Genomic DNA, 14,064 nt, shown 5'->3' on the forward strand with positions numbered 1-14,064 from the left:
AATTAAACGAGCTGGACTGCTTTGAAGTACAACCCCAATTCCAAAATATGGAGCCCTATATAAAATGTAAATAAAAGAACAAAGCAATGGTTTGCAAATCTCATAAACCCACATTTTATTCACAGTAGAACATAGTAAAACACACCAAATGTTTAAACTGAGAAACTGTACTATTTTAAAGAGAAAAAATGTGGTCACTTTGGATTTGATGGCAGCAACATGTTGCAAAAAATTTGGTAGAGGCCCGTGTTCACCATAGTGTAGCATGCTCTCCTCTTTTAACGCTTTACGAGATCTGCAGATAATTGCATCTTGTTTTTGATATTTTACACAATGTGCCAACTAATTACAGAGCTTAGAATGAAAGCCACAGGACTTTTTAAAGTTTCATGACGATGTGTCTTCTCTCATCCGAGAGGCTTCTTCAGTTCTAAACAGCCAGTCCAAAAAAACCATGCATGGTGTAATATAGAAGAGCCACCTCGACTCAGTGGTACATCTGCAGCTAAAGGTTAAAGGTCACTCTCTTAAGAATGCCAATGTTCGCAATTTGAATTGAGAAGATGACAATGGTTTCAAAGTGGAGTAAAAGAGGCCATAGCTGAACAGAGTGGGTGGCTTATTCCACCTTCAGTGCAGTTCTGAGATCCCTTCCAAGGTGCCTTAACCCCGATTCACACCTTGCGTCACGTTACCTTAGGTCACATGATACGGCGAGGCCTATCACCCTCTTAAGGGACAACCACTATTAAGGTTTACATACCTGAGATTCTCCGCCGTTTGGTTTTAGAACTGAAGAAGCCACTTTCTTTCCAAGCTCCTTTGAAAAAAGGGCAACTATGGTTTTAGTTTTTGGTTTTGGTTATTCTTACTTGTGAGTTTATATGTTTTCAGATGGCACAACTTTTTTGATGGTGACTTAAGCTGTACCCAAGCTCTGTAACGCAGCCAAATACTGTTGAAGCTCTTTTCTTGCCAGAGGGCAGAAAACAAGTGAATGAGTACATGTAAAAAATCCCCATGCCTTTTTTAAAGACTAATTCTGACAAGCTGTGTCTGGAAAACAAAACTACAAACAATGAATACGTTAAGTTAGGGAATTACCTTGACTAATAAATAAATAAATCGATTTCTAAGCAGTACCTTGGGTGTGGCTTTTCTTAGAAGAACCTACTTTATTTTAGTGAAGCTCATTCTTCCCTTGTCACTGCATAATGATCACCTGCTGCCGTTCTTCAAGAGACTCCCTCGTGAGGCCCACTGTTCTGAGAACATAGAGGTTTCGTTTTCCAATTTCCACGTGACACAGCCTGTCCAAACAGAGTTTAAAACCTCACCAACTTGCAGTGCCTGGTGACAGCGGAAGAGGAAAGAAGCAGAACAACACAGAGCTCTGTCAGCACTGACTGGTGAGTTAAAATTACATTTTCTTCATATATAAATGATATCAAGTGTTTCTATTCACTATGCCTCTCAGAATGCTTGCTTGTTTTGTCACCAGCTTTAGTCCTACAGACGTTTAAGCCTTCAAATTGCAATGTGGTGTCCATTTCTTTTCTACAGTATCTGAAATCTATGCCATTCTAAAGTATTATTGGACAAAAAGACACTGGAAAATGTCAGATTTTGGACTATATACCTACCAGCAGGAAGTGGTTGAAAGGGCTCTTAAACGAGAGAACATCATAATATGGTTACCGACGGGAGGTGGAAAGACCCGCGCTGCAGTGTATGTGGCCAAAAAACACCTGGAGACCACACCAAATGCTAAAGTGATGGTTCTCGTAAACAAGGTACCTAAAACAGAAAAAGGGCAATAAAAACCATCGTAAAACTGGTATAAGAAGATGACTTCATATAATGTTTTTGATGTGTTCTATTATTCAGGTTCATCTTGTTGACCAACACTACAACAAAGAGTTTGAGCCTCACCTGGGTCTACGCTATGCTGTTAGGAAAGTGAGCGGAGAGAGTGATGAAAAGGACTTTTTTGGGTTAGTGGTGCAAGAGTCAGATGTGGTCATCTGCACAGCACAGATCTTGTACAATGCTCTGATTAACAAGGAGGAAGCAAGACATGTTGAGCTCTCAGGTGAGTCAAAGTGAGCTTAAACACGTCTGATTATGCTGTTATGCTGAAATGAACTGACTTGAGGATTTTCTACAGATATTACTCTGCTGATAATTGATGAGTGCCACCATACTCACAAGGAGTCTGTCTACAACAAAGTAATGAGACTTTATGTGGAGAAGAAGCTGAAGGGAGAAAAACCACTGCCACAGATCTTGGGCCTCACAGCATCCCCAGGGACAGGAGGCGCAAAGGCACTGGAAAAGGCTGTGGAGCATGTACTGGAGGTCAGGGATTCATTTTTTATTTGAGCTTTTTATATAATTTATCTCTATTTAATTAGCTGGCTTTGCTTGAAAATGCTCCTCCTTTCAGATTTGTGCCAACTTGGATTCAGCCATAGTTTCAACTAAACAGTATGCTCCTGAACTGAAGGAAGTGGTGCCCAGACCCAGAAAAACCTTCAACATTGTCAACATGAGAGATAGAGTAAGCAGATATTAAAAAACAAACAAAAAACTGATGGATTTTGAAAAACTGCATTTTCTTGTAACATGAACAAATGCACTGAGAGACTAATGGGTAAAAGCCTCATCTACTAGTTCACCTCAGAAAAGACCACAAATACTTTTATTGCCACTCCCAAGACTAGTGTTAATTTAATTCCACCTTGGAAAAATGTTAATATAAGAGTCAAATATATCTGTAGTAGCAGAATCTAAAATAAAGATTTTCAAAAATTTCCTTTTAATTTTGCCTGTGCTTAAAGGGCTCTTGGGTGTCACATCACTGACTGACTGTCTGAGGCATTTTTTGCCCTGGGATGACAGCCACCTGGCAAAAATTGGGACCTGCTAGTAACCACAAATACATGTTTTTCTTTGAGGATCCTTTTGGTGATCATCTGAAGTCAATGATGACGATTATCCACGGTTACATGGATATTCCTCCAGACTTCAAACTGAGAGAGTGTGGAACACAAGAATATGAAGCAGATGTGGTGGTTCTGGAACAGCGAGGTAAGACCGTAGCATTTAATCCTTCTGCTGATGGCAGCGGTAAATACAACGGATTTTGTGAGAGTTAAGGTAATCAGTATTTAAATAAAATAATACTGCTGTTTGTATCTGTCCTCTTTGACCAGGAGTACGAGACAACAACAGACTGCTTGCACAATGTGCGTTACACCTCAGGCAGTACAATGATGCCCTCCTCATCAATGACACCTTGAGGATGATTGATGCTTATCGTTCCCTAGAGGAGTATTACTCCACAAAGAGCACCAAGGCCATTGATGGGACAGACTTCTTCTTGTTGGGACTTTTTGAAGGTGAAAATCCTAACATTTTCATCACTTGCTGTTATGTGTTAATACCATAACTTTATTTTGTAGCTCATAATGCAACGTTTGATGATTTCAGCCAATAAAAATATTACTATTTTGTGGCACACAGAGAATCAGGTGGAGCTAAGGAACCTTGCTATGGATTCTCGCTTTGAGAACCCAAAGATGGATGAACTTCAACGCACTCTGTTACAACAGTTTGGGTCAGGTGTCCCATCAAGAGGAATTCTCTTCAGTAAAACTCGCAAAAGCACCCACTGCCTGAAAGACTGGGTCCTCAAAAACAGGGCATTGAAAGATGCTGGCATCAAGGCAGACATCCTCACTGGTGCTGGTAATGGCATCACCTACATGACACAGGTATGATGATATACAGTCTTCACCGATAAGCTTTGAGTCAGTCACATTCAGTAACATCTCTATGGACATTTCTGCATGTTTCCATGCTTTTATTTGCATATTTCTTATAGAATGAACAGGCAGAAACAATCAGGAGTTTCCGTATGGGTTCTCTGAACCTCCTGATCTCCACCAGTGTGGCCGAAGAAGGTCTTGATATACCTGAATGCAACCTGGTGGTGCGCTACGGACTCCTTACTAATGAGATCGCCCAGCAGCAGGCAAGTGGACGTGCACGAGCAAAAAACAGTCAGTATGCAGTCGTAGCCCAAGCAGGCGGGCGTGAACATCGCAGAGAGCGCATGAATGAATATCTGGAGGAGCTGACTGGTAAAGCCATTGACCGTGTGCAACGTATGAGTCACCACGAGTTTTATTTAAAGGTGATGTTTAAGGACACTACCGAGCCATAACTTACTGCTCTCACTCTCACTGCCCAGTGTTACTAACATTATCATCCATTCCTCTGTGATTCCAGTTAAGTGAGCTTCAACAAAAGGCAATTATTTCTAGTAAAATTGAAGAAAGCTGCAAAATGGAGAAGAGGAGGAGTAATACTGCTTCCAATATCCAGTTCTTGTGTCGAAACTGTTTTACCCCTGTGGCTTCTGGCAGTGACATTCAACTTGTTGACAATATGCAATATGTCAACGTCAGCCCTGACTTTAAGTGAGTTAAAGATGTTCTGATCTAAGAGTTAAAGCAGAAGTATGTTGAGACCAAATAAAAATATCTTTGCTTCTTGTTTGTCCTCAGGAATCACTACAAAGTTGCAGAGCGGGTGATTCTAGAAAGGAGCTTTGAGGACTGGGAGCCTGGGTGTAGAATCAGATGCAAAACATGCGACAAGGTACAGTGAACTCACTGTTTAATACTGTATCTAAATAGATCCACAGTTCATGCTCATGTTGGAATCTGACTGTTATTCTTATACACATTCACAGGAATGGGGATTCGAGATAAAATACAAAAAGCATGTCTTAATGCCAAATCTAGCCATTAAGAACTTTGCCCTGGAAACCCCCAAAGGCAGGATAACAGTAAAGAAATGGAAAGATGTACCTTTCACTGTTGAGGACTTTGACTATGAAGAGTACTGCCAGGAAAACTTCCCTGACCTCTTTGATTGAGCCACAAACCAGAAAGCTCTGTGTGGTTTTCTTCTGCACTTTACTTGATTTTGAGACTCCAGTTTCTTTTAGAACACCATACTGTTGTATGGTTGGATGTTTGCATGAACACAGACTTGAAAAATTCACTCCACATATGCTCGGTCATTGTTCCATGGTGCCTGAGGCAGCTAAAAACCTTAGTGCATCAGTCATGTTTATAATTAGCAATTAGTGAATGCTTCGTTTATGCCCAGTGCCTGAGTTCATTTGCGTTCTTCTATAACATGACCCTTAAACATCATGAATATGTGACATGCCATCAAGAGGAGATTAATTAACATGAACTGTTTTAGCTATTTTAAAATGTGTTCAGATGTAATGCTGTTGATGTGTGTATGAAGTTTGACATTGTGGACAATTTCTGTAACTAAATCAGATGTTTTATGAGAGCCTAATCTTAAGAATTATCATTGTTCACTAACAGATGAAATCATCCTTTTTATTTTTTCTATATTGTAGCATATAATTTTTTTAACTAAATCTAAATTTGATTAATTTAAACAAATGCTCCTTTTGAAATGATTGATTTTTCATAAGTTTGCCTTTATTAATCAGTAGGTGTCAGTCTTGGATAGCACAAGAAATGTTTTCGTAAAGCCAGGATTAAAGCTTTCCACGAGGATTTTCACATTGAAAGATGTGGATGTAATGGAAATGTCTGAATCTGCAGATAATGTGGAAATATACTGAGAATGAATGACTTGCAGGCCACAGTCAAACATGACAGACCCATGAGCAAGGCATTTAATCCCCAACTGTTTCTATAAATTATGGTATTATCCACGTCAGGAGCACGGTTGTGCAGCCTTCTGATGTGTCTAGGCAACCACTGTAAAAGAGATGTGCATTCAGTTGACTGAATAGACACACGTTATTTGCTGGGATGAGGATATAAAAATATATATTTCTGTTTATATCTCTGTATAAAACTGTTACATAAAAACATTAAAAAAAAAAAGGATATGTGAAAATGCTGACTTCAGAGACTTTAATGTAATGTTTTAACACCTGGGGATGCACCCTCAGTATTACTGGATCAATACATAGTTATGTATTTTAACTGTTGTGGTTTAACACCATATAACTGATCTACATTAGAGATATGATTATTTCAAATTGCAATTTGTCACACTGGAGTAAGGCATACATGTTTTACAATTATAAAGTCTGTTTAAAGCAGACTTATTCCCAAGGATAAGTCAAAAAATATATATTTTGCTGTGATCTGGCCACGGATGAGGCATTTAACCTTCAATAAGCAGTGGGATAGTATCAGGTCTGAACACTGAATCTTTATTAGATCTATTTTAGAGCTTAAGTTTAGATGTAATTTATTACTGAGTTGTAAAATAAATCTATAAACTCATTAATTCAAATTATTACTGATTGTCTGCAGCTCTCTTGACTTATTTGCAACACCAGTGCTGGCTTTAGCTGTAAATATTCTTTATACATCTTTATTTGACTGACTCCTAGTGTCTCTGAACTAGGCATCTGTCAAATCTGTCATTTTTGTGCAGAAGAAGTGTAAAATGATCCATCAAATGCTTTATTTCCTCTGAGTGCACACAGAGCCCTAAGCAGAAAGCCTGGCTTAACTAAGACAGAAAGCCTGGCTATGTCAAACTTCTCTAGCTGAAGATGATGACAAGTTATTATTTAATGCAATCCACAATTTAGGTTTGTCTTGTTGGCCAATCCTGAAGAAAAGAGTTTGAGAGCAAAGAGCTGGACCAAGTCAGTGGAGAGACCAATAAGAAGCATTTCTTTGTGTTACTGGTGCAGACGTCAGAGCCTTTCATCTGCACAGCACAGCTCTTATACAATGCTCTGACTAACAAGGAGGTATTAAGACATGTTGTGATCTCAGGTCAGTGAACGTCAACATTTCTAACATTTTGGGAACTGGGCGCCTGGATGTAGAATCAGATATAGTAATTTAAACAGGGCACAGACTTTAATACTGTGTTTAATAATACTATAATAATAATACTATAATTTAATAATACTTTAAACACTAGTGTCAAATTGGGCTGCACGATTTGTCGACATAATCGATGACGTCGACTATAAAAATTTGTAGACGCAGAATTATACTGTCTACTAATAAATATGTTTTTGTAATACAAGGTATACTACACTGCAGTACACTACAGGAAGACTGCGATCAAGTGAGCCCTGGCGCCAGCTGCACCTATACAATCCTGTTGCACTTTTCATACACATATTACGGTACGGGTGCCGACTGGGTTAGAAACAGTCTTCTGAATACTTGCATTTTTCACTATGTGTGTGCAATAAGTGTGCAATAATTGTTTAAAGAAAATTTAAGCAGGTGCATAAATTTGGGCACCACAAAAAAAGAAATGAAGTAAATATTTAGTGTATATTGATGTGTGTGTCTCCTATATGATGTATGGGGGGGCCTTTTTCTGGACGTGCTTCCCATCCAGAGCTCCACAGCAGAGAGGGAAGTTCCAGCGCTCCTGGAATCCTTGTGTGATGGACCGCCAGTCTCCAGGTGAAGGCACAGACATTGTATTGATCGTGCCACATACCGAAGAGTTATTGTACACTTTTACAGACATAACAATAGGAATGATTTCCTGACGTGTACTTCATGGCTGAAAGGTTGAATCAGTAAGAGGGAGAAGAAGCTATGCTGCTTTACAAAGGTGGAATGAAGCAGGTGTGATGGGGTGTCTATAATGGAGAACCGTTTGTTCAATGACCTCTGACCTTCGCCCACCAGTGCTGCTTCTAACCTTGCAGATGAATTTGCTCTTCCTTTTGGCATCTCTGTCACTGATGATGCCCATACTTGTACACAGCACCAGCTGCTGGTCCTGCAGTCTAAAATGAGAACGGACTCGCGTACTTGAGAATTGAGAAAAGGAAAAATGCAAGTATCCAGAAGCGCTTCTAAGCCAGTCGGCACCCGTACCGTAATATACGGAAGAAAAGTGCAATACGATTGTAGGTGCGGCTGGCGGTGCGGCTAGCTTGACCTGACTTCGTGTGTGAGGGCTCACTTGACCGCAGTTACAGGAAGCACCCTGGAGCTGTGACGTCAACTCTGAATGAGTCAGTTTGAGAGAGCTAGTGCGTTGCGTTGACCGTGTTTATGTTAACGTTTGTACAGTAATTCCATGTTAATGCTTGTACAGTAATGTTTATGTTCATGTTTATGTTAGCTTACCGGAAACTTCTCAGGATATGCTAGCTAATCACCTGAGCAGGTGAGATACCCTAGAACAGGTTTGCCTACAGGAAGCGAAGATAAGAGTTATTGAAATACTCGTTGACTAATCAAAGAAAAATTGGCAGATTAGTCGACTACCAAAATAGTCTTCTGTTGCAGCCCTAGTACAAATAGATCCATAGTTAGGGATTGTGTTGTTCTTATGTAAATACACAGGAATAGGATAACGTACAAGAAGACCCTATCCACAGTGACTATGTATTTTTCTTTGGAGATTCAGGGTGGAAGGAAAACATTGAAAGAGAAATAAATATTTGTTAACATCATGACGTTCTCACAATTGAGACCCCTGTAAGGGAGGAAAGGGGGTTTTCTTTTGCAATCTACTGGAGTTTGTGAGCCTATTTTCATTAAGAAAATGCAAGTTAATCATTTTGCAGCTGGACGTTTGAATGAACCCAGACCACGGCCATTGTATCATCCCCTTTGCATGTTGTTGTAAGGAGTTCTTCACTTTCCTCTCAAGTCCAGCACAGAAGCAAATGATAAAACCATCTCCTGCTGTAACATGAACCTTAACCATCGTGTACACTTTATGTAATCAAAAAGATGAACTTCCATGAACCATTGTAGTCATTTTAAAGTGCACTTAGATGTAATACTACAAATTAGTTTACAAAAATATGATATTGTGCATACATTGATTATCTCAAATTTAGATGTTTCATTTGAGCTCAGTCTTTAGAAAATGTCATTGTCAACTAACAGCTGAAATTAGTTTTTTATGGTTTAGATCTATAAACATTTAGACTACATTGTAAAGATGAAGAATTTGACTGTAACACAATGAAAGGAAACTGAAACCAAATACTGCTGAAGCTCTTTTGCCAGAGGGTAGAGATCAAGTTACGTGAGCTGACATTAAAACAGACAAGGGGATTTTTTTTTTTTGCAACACTAACAAGCTGTTTGTTACATGAGGAAAGCAAAACTAAAAACAATAGGCAGAGCGAGTTAAGAGTAGATATTTTAGTAATCACCTTCTGTTCATCCAGAGACTCCCTCATGAGGGCCAACTTTCTGAGTTCAGATAAGTTTCATTTTCCAGTTTCCACGTGACATGGGCAGTCCAAACAAAATTGAAAACATCACCAGCTTGCAACTGTCTTGTGACGGCTGAAAAAGAGACAAAACTACACAGAGCTTCGTCACTGGTGAGTTCAGAAGGCTGACTTTCTTTCTGTTTGTTTTGTCACTAGCTTTGCTCCAGCAGACTTTTAAGGCTAAGAGTTTGAAGTCACAACTGGGTGTCCATTTCTCTTCTACAGTATCTGTATTCTATGCCACGCAAAAATATTACTGAACAAAAGGGCACTGCGAAATGGCAGATTTTGGACTGCATAACTACCAGCAGGAAGTGGTTGAAAGGGCTCTTAAAGGAGAGAACATCATAATATGGTTACCGACAGGAGGTGGAAAGACCCGCGCTGCAGTGTATGTGGCCAAAAAACACCTGGAGACCACACCAAATGCTAAAGTGATCGTTCTCGTAAACAAGGTACCTAAAACAGAAAGAGGGGATTTAATTTTTAAGACAAAAAAAAACTATTATACACCTGCTGTGACTAAAGGTGACTAAATATAATGTTTTTGATGTGCTCTATAATTCAGGTTCATCTTGTTGACCAACACTACAACAAAGAGTTTGAGCCTCACCTGGGTGGTACCTTCATTATTAAGAAAGTCAGTGGAGAGAGTGATGAAAAGGACTTTTTTGGGTTAGTGGTGAAGCAGTCACAAGTAGTCATCTGCACAGCGCAGATCTTGTACAACGCTCTGATTAACAAAGAGGAAGCAAGACATGTCGAGCTCTCAGGTGAGTCAAAGTGAGCTTAAACATGTCTGATTATGCTTTTATGCTGAAATGAACTGACTTGAGGATTTTCTACAGATATTACTCTGCTGATAATTGATGAGTGCCACCATACTCACAAGGAGGAAGCCTACAACAAAGTAATGAGACTCTATGTGGAGAAAAAGTTGAAGGGAGAAAAACCACTGCCACAGATCTTGGGCCTCACAGCATCTCCAGGAACAGGAGGTGCAAAGACCCTGGACAAGGCTGTGGAGCATGTACTGGAGGTCAGGGATTCATTTTTTATTTGAGCTTTTTATATAATTTATCTCTATTTAATTAGCTGGCTTTGCTTGAAAATGCTCCTCCTTTCAGATTTGTGCCAACTTGGACTCAGTCATAGTTTCAGCTAAAGAATATGCATCTGAACTGAAGGAAGTGGTGCCCAAACCCAGAAAAAGCTTCAAAATTGTAAAAGAAAGACTTAAAGTAAGCATATTTTTATACCTGTTTTTATTTCAATAAGACCATTTATTTGAAATACGAAAATTACAATTTTCTTGTATTTATAAAAACAACACGTTGTTGTTGTTGTTGTTGTTGTTGTTGTAGTGACAGTAGCACTAGAAGCTGTTTTTCATTTGCTGTAATAAAAAAGAAATTGCCAGATATGGGATAAATATTTCGTATCCTTCTATAAAGTTTATGTTTTTCCCTTATTATCTTTGTTTCTATTCCCATTCCTAACATCACTTCTTGGCATGAAACACAAACAGAGCACTTGTTAACCTTGTTGATCTTATATGAAAATTGCAAGATAACTCTAAATTTGAATGTTTTTGTATGTATTCTTTACTTGCTCATTTAGAAAAAAAATGATGGTAAAGTTTTCTAGTGCACATCTAAAGAAAAAAAAAAGAAATAATCTATCAGATCTTCCAGTGTTTTAGTGACAGAGCTTTACCACTTTCCCTTTCTTTGTGAAATAATTCACTGTGCTGCTTGTAAACCTGTTTGTGTTTTTGACTGCTCACATGTTGCCAACAACATGCCTTTCCCATGAAAATGCTTTTACATTGGGAAACTCAGGTTTGACTTAATGGCCTGTTTAACACATTTGCTTTACCACTGACGTTAGTTAGTGAAACCAGTTAAGCTATCATGGGTATGCTGAACTTGCATTGTAGCAGAGACCCTTAGCTATCACACACATATTAAGTTTAGATATCTTAAACAAATCATGGAAAAATACTAAACTAAGAAGCAAATGCACATTTTAATATATAATAAAAAATAACCCTGTAGTATCAGACTGTAAACATTTTTTTATATTTAATATAATATTATGTTATTGGCTGAAGCAGTTGCTGTCCCAGAGGTATCATACAAATGCTGGCCTCAGGACAACAACCACTTGTTGAAAAACAGTATCTGCTAGTAAACACAAACACGTGTTTTTCTTTGAGGATCCGTTTCGTGATCATCTGATATCAATGATGAACAGCATCCACAGTCACATGAACCTTCCCCCAGACTTCAGACTTAAAGAGTGCGGAACACAAGAATATGAGGCAGATGTGGTGAATCTAGAGCACCGAGGTACAGACTTAGTTTTTAACCTTGTAACGTGATTTTGTTTTGAGCATATTTTTTCATAGAATTAATTAGAGTAAGTAAATCTTTAGATGAAACAATGCTTCTGCTTACATCTGTTTCTTTGACCAGGCGTACAGGAGAAAAACAGGCTGCTTGCACAATGTGCGTTACACCTAAGGCAATATAATGATGCCCTCCTCATCAATGACACCTTACGGATGATTGATGCTTATCGCTCCTTAGAGGAGTATTACTCCAAAAAGAGAACCAATCCCATTGATGGGACAGACACCTTCCTGTTGGAACTTTTTGAAGGTGAGAGTCCTCATATTTTTATTATAATCCACATTTTCATGGTTTCAGCAAATATAACCATCACTTGCGTCACTATTTTGTGGCACACAGAGAATCAGGTGGAGCTAAAGAACCTTGCTATGGATTCTCGCTTTGATAACCCAAAGATGGATGAACTTCAGAGCACTCTGTTACAACAGTTTGGGTCAGGTGTCCCATCAAGGGCAATCATCTTCAGTAAAACTCGTAAAAGCACCCACTGCCTGAAAGACTGGGTCCTCAAAAACAGGGCATTGCAGGAAGCTGGCATCAAGGCAGACATCTTCATCGGCGCTGGTAATGGCAACACCTACATGACACAGGTATGATGATATACAGTCTTCGCCTATAAGCTTTGAGTCAGTCACATTCAGTAACATCTCTATGGACATTTCTGCATGTTTCCTTGCTTTTATTTGCATATTTCTTACAGAATGAACAGGCAGAAACAATCAGGAATTTCCGTATGGGTTCTCTGAACCTCCTGATCTCTACCAGTGTGGCCGAAGAAGGTCTTGATATACCTGAATGCAACCTGGTGGTGCGCTACGGACTCCTTACTAATGAGATCGCCCAGCAGCAGGCCAGTGGACGTGCACGAGCAAAAAACAGTCAGTATGCAGTCGTAGCCCAAGCAGGCGGGCGTGAAGATCGCATGAATGAATATCTGGAGGAGCTGACTGGACAAGCCATTGACCGTGTGCAAACTATGACCCCTCAAGACTTTTGCACAAAGGTGAGCGTATATACTCTACCAGTCCTTAATACATTTCACAGCCCCGTGGTATTAACATCACCTTCCATTCTTCCTTGTCTCCAGATTACTCAGCTTCAAGAGATGGTAGTCACTTGCACCAAAATTGAACAGAGGCGCCAAGCAGAGAAGAGGAGTCGTAACACTGCTTCCAGTATCCAGCTCTTGTGTCGAAGCTGTTTTACCCCTGTGGCTTCTGGCAGTGACATCAAGCTAGTTGAGAACATGTACGTCAACGTCAACCCTGACTTTAAGTGAGTTAAATATGTTCTGATCTAAGAGTTAACGCAAAAGCATGTTGGGGACAAAGTAAAATATCTTTTCTTTTGGTTTGTCCTCAGGAAACACTATACATTTGGAGACCAACTGACTCTAAAAAGAAGCTTTGAGGACTGGGAGCCTGGATGTACAATCGGCTGTAAAATATGCAGCGAGGTACCCTCTTCAAATAAAAACAAAACATAATGTTACGTTCATGCTCGTGTTGGATTCTGAGTGTTGTTCTTGTGTAAATTTACAGAAATGGGGAAATGAAATAAAGTACAAGAAGTGTGCCATACTGCCAAATCTAGCCATTAAGAACTTTGTTCTGGAGAGCCCTGGTCAAGAGCGGCTCCCAGTGAAGAAGTGGAAGGATGTACCTTTCACTGTTGAGGAGTTCAACTTTAAAGAGTACTGCCAGGAAAATTTCTTGCTCGATTAAGACATCAATAAGAGAGCTCTGTGTGGGTTTTCCTATTCTCGAGTTTCTTTTCACAGATTTGCTCCACAGATGTTAAGTCTTTGTTCTGCGAGCCCTGCGTGCCAAAACCTTTAATGCACCAATCATGCTTGTAATTATTTGCATTTGTTTTGTACATAGAGTATTTCCTCATTCACATCTCAAGTCAAGTACAGAAGCAAAGAACATGAACCATGAGCATTTGACATGTCATTAAGAAAAGATTCATTTTACATGAATTTTTAGCTATTTTACAATTAGTTTAGATGTAATATTACCAATGTGTGTTTGAATTATGTAAGTGGGAGTACAGTGATCATCTGACATTTATATAAATACTTATCCTAATGTTAAGAAATTGTCTACTAAGTCTAAATCCCTTTTTGTGTGTTTAATATGAATTAATGTTACATTAATTAATATCAAATAAAATCAGACATGTCTTTTGAAATGATTAATTTTGACTTTATTAGCCAGTAGGTGTCACTGTTGGATAGCCAATGTTCACAATCTGCAAAACGCTACAGTTCTCATCTGCCCTCATTACTGCTAACAAATGGTGTGACTAAAGCCAGGATTGAAGCTTTCCATGTGGATTTTCACACTAAAAAATTGG

General features: G+C 39.1%; 2 protein-coding genes across 2 annotated transcripts; both read left to right on the forward strand.

The window, feature by feature from the left end:
• The first annotated feature begins 1,361 nt into the window (after positions 1–1,361).
• Positions 1,362–5,233, forward strand: dhx58 (DEXH (Asp-Glu-X-His) box polypeptide 58). Its single transcript, XM_085352725.1, has 12 exons — positions 1,362–1,409; positions 1,564–1,793; positions 1,888–2,092; positions 2,168–2,358; positions 2,447–2,560; positions 2,958–3,090; positions 3,216–3,401; positions 3,526–3,776; positions 3,887–4,198; positions 4,294–4,484; positions 4,572–4,665; positions 4,760–5,233. The coding sequence occupies exons 2-12, from the start codon at positions 1,617–1,619 to the stop codon at positions 4,943–4,945; spliced, it is 2,040 nt and encodes a 679-aa protein (XP_085208851.1). The 5' UTR covers positions 1,362–1,409; positions 1,564–1,616; the 3' UTR covers positions 4,946–5,233.
• Positions 5,234–9,375: 4,142 nt separating this feature from the next.
• LOC146634039 (ATP-dependent RNA helicase DHX58-like) lies at positions 9,376–13,595 on the forward strand. The gene is made up of 12 exons (XM_085352726.1): positions 9,376–9,403; positions 9,518–9,747; positions 9,861–10,065; positions 10,141–10,331; positions 10,420–10,533; positions 11,511–11,643; positions 11,770–11,955; positions 12,046–12,296; positions 12,407–12,709; positions 12,794–12,981; positions 13,069–13,162; positions 13,248–13,595. The coding sequence occupies exons 2-12, from the start codon at positions 9,571–9,573 to the stop codon at positions 13,428–13,430; spliced, it is 2,025 nt and encodes a 674-aa protein (XP_085208852.1). The 5' UTR covers positions 9,376–9,403; positions 9,518–9,570; the 3' UTR covers positions 13,431–13,595.
• Positions 13,596–14,064: the final 469 nt, after the last annotated feature.

The sequence above is a fragment of the Diplotaxodon limnothrissa genome, linkage group LG4 (assembly GCF_057381915.1).
Source record: "Diplotaxodon limnothrissa isolate DT_005_m linkage group LG4, D_limnothrissa_male_GT1.1, whole genome shotgun sequence".
NCBI classification, from domain to species: Eukaryota; Metazoa; Chordata; class Actinopteri; order Cichliformes; family Cichlidae; genus Diplotaxodon; species Diplotaxodon limnothrissa.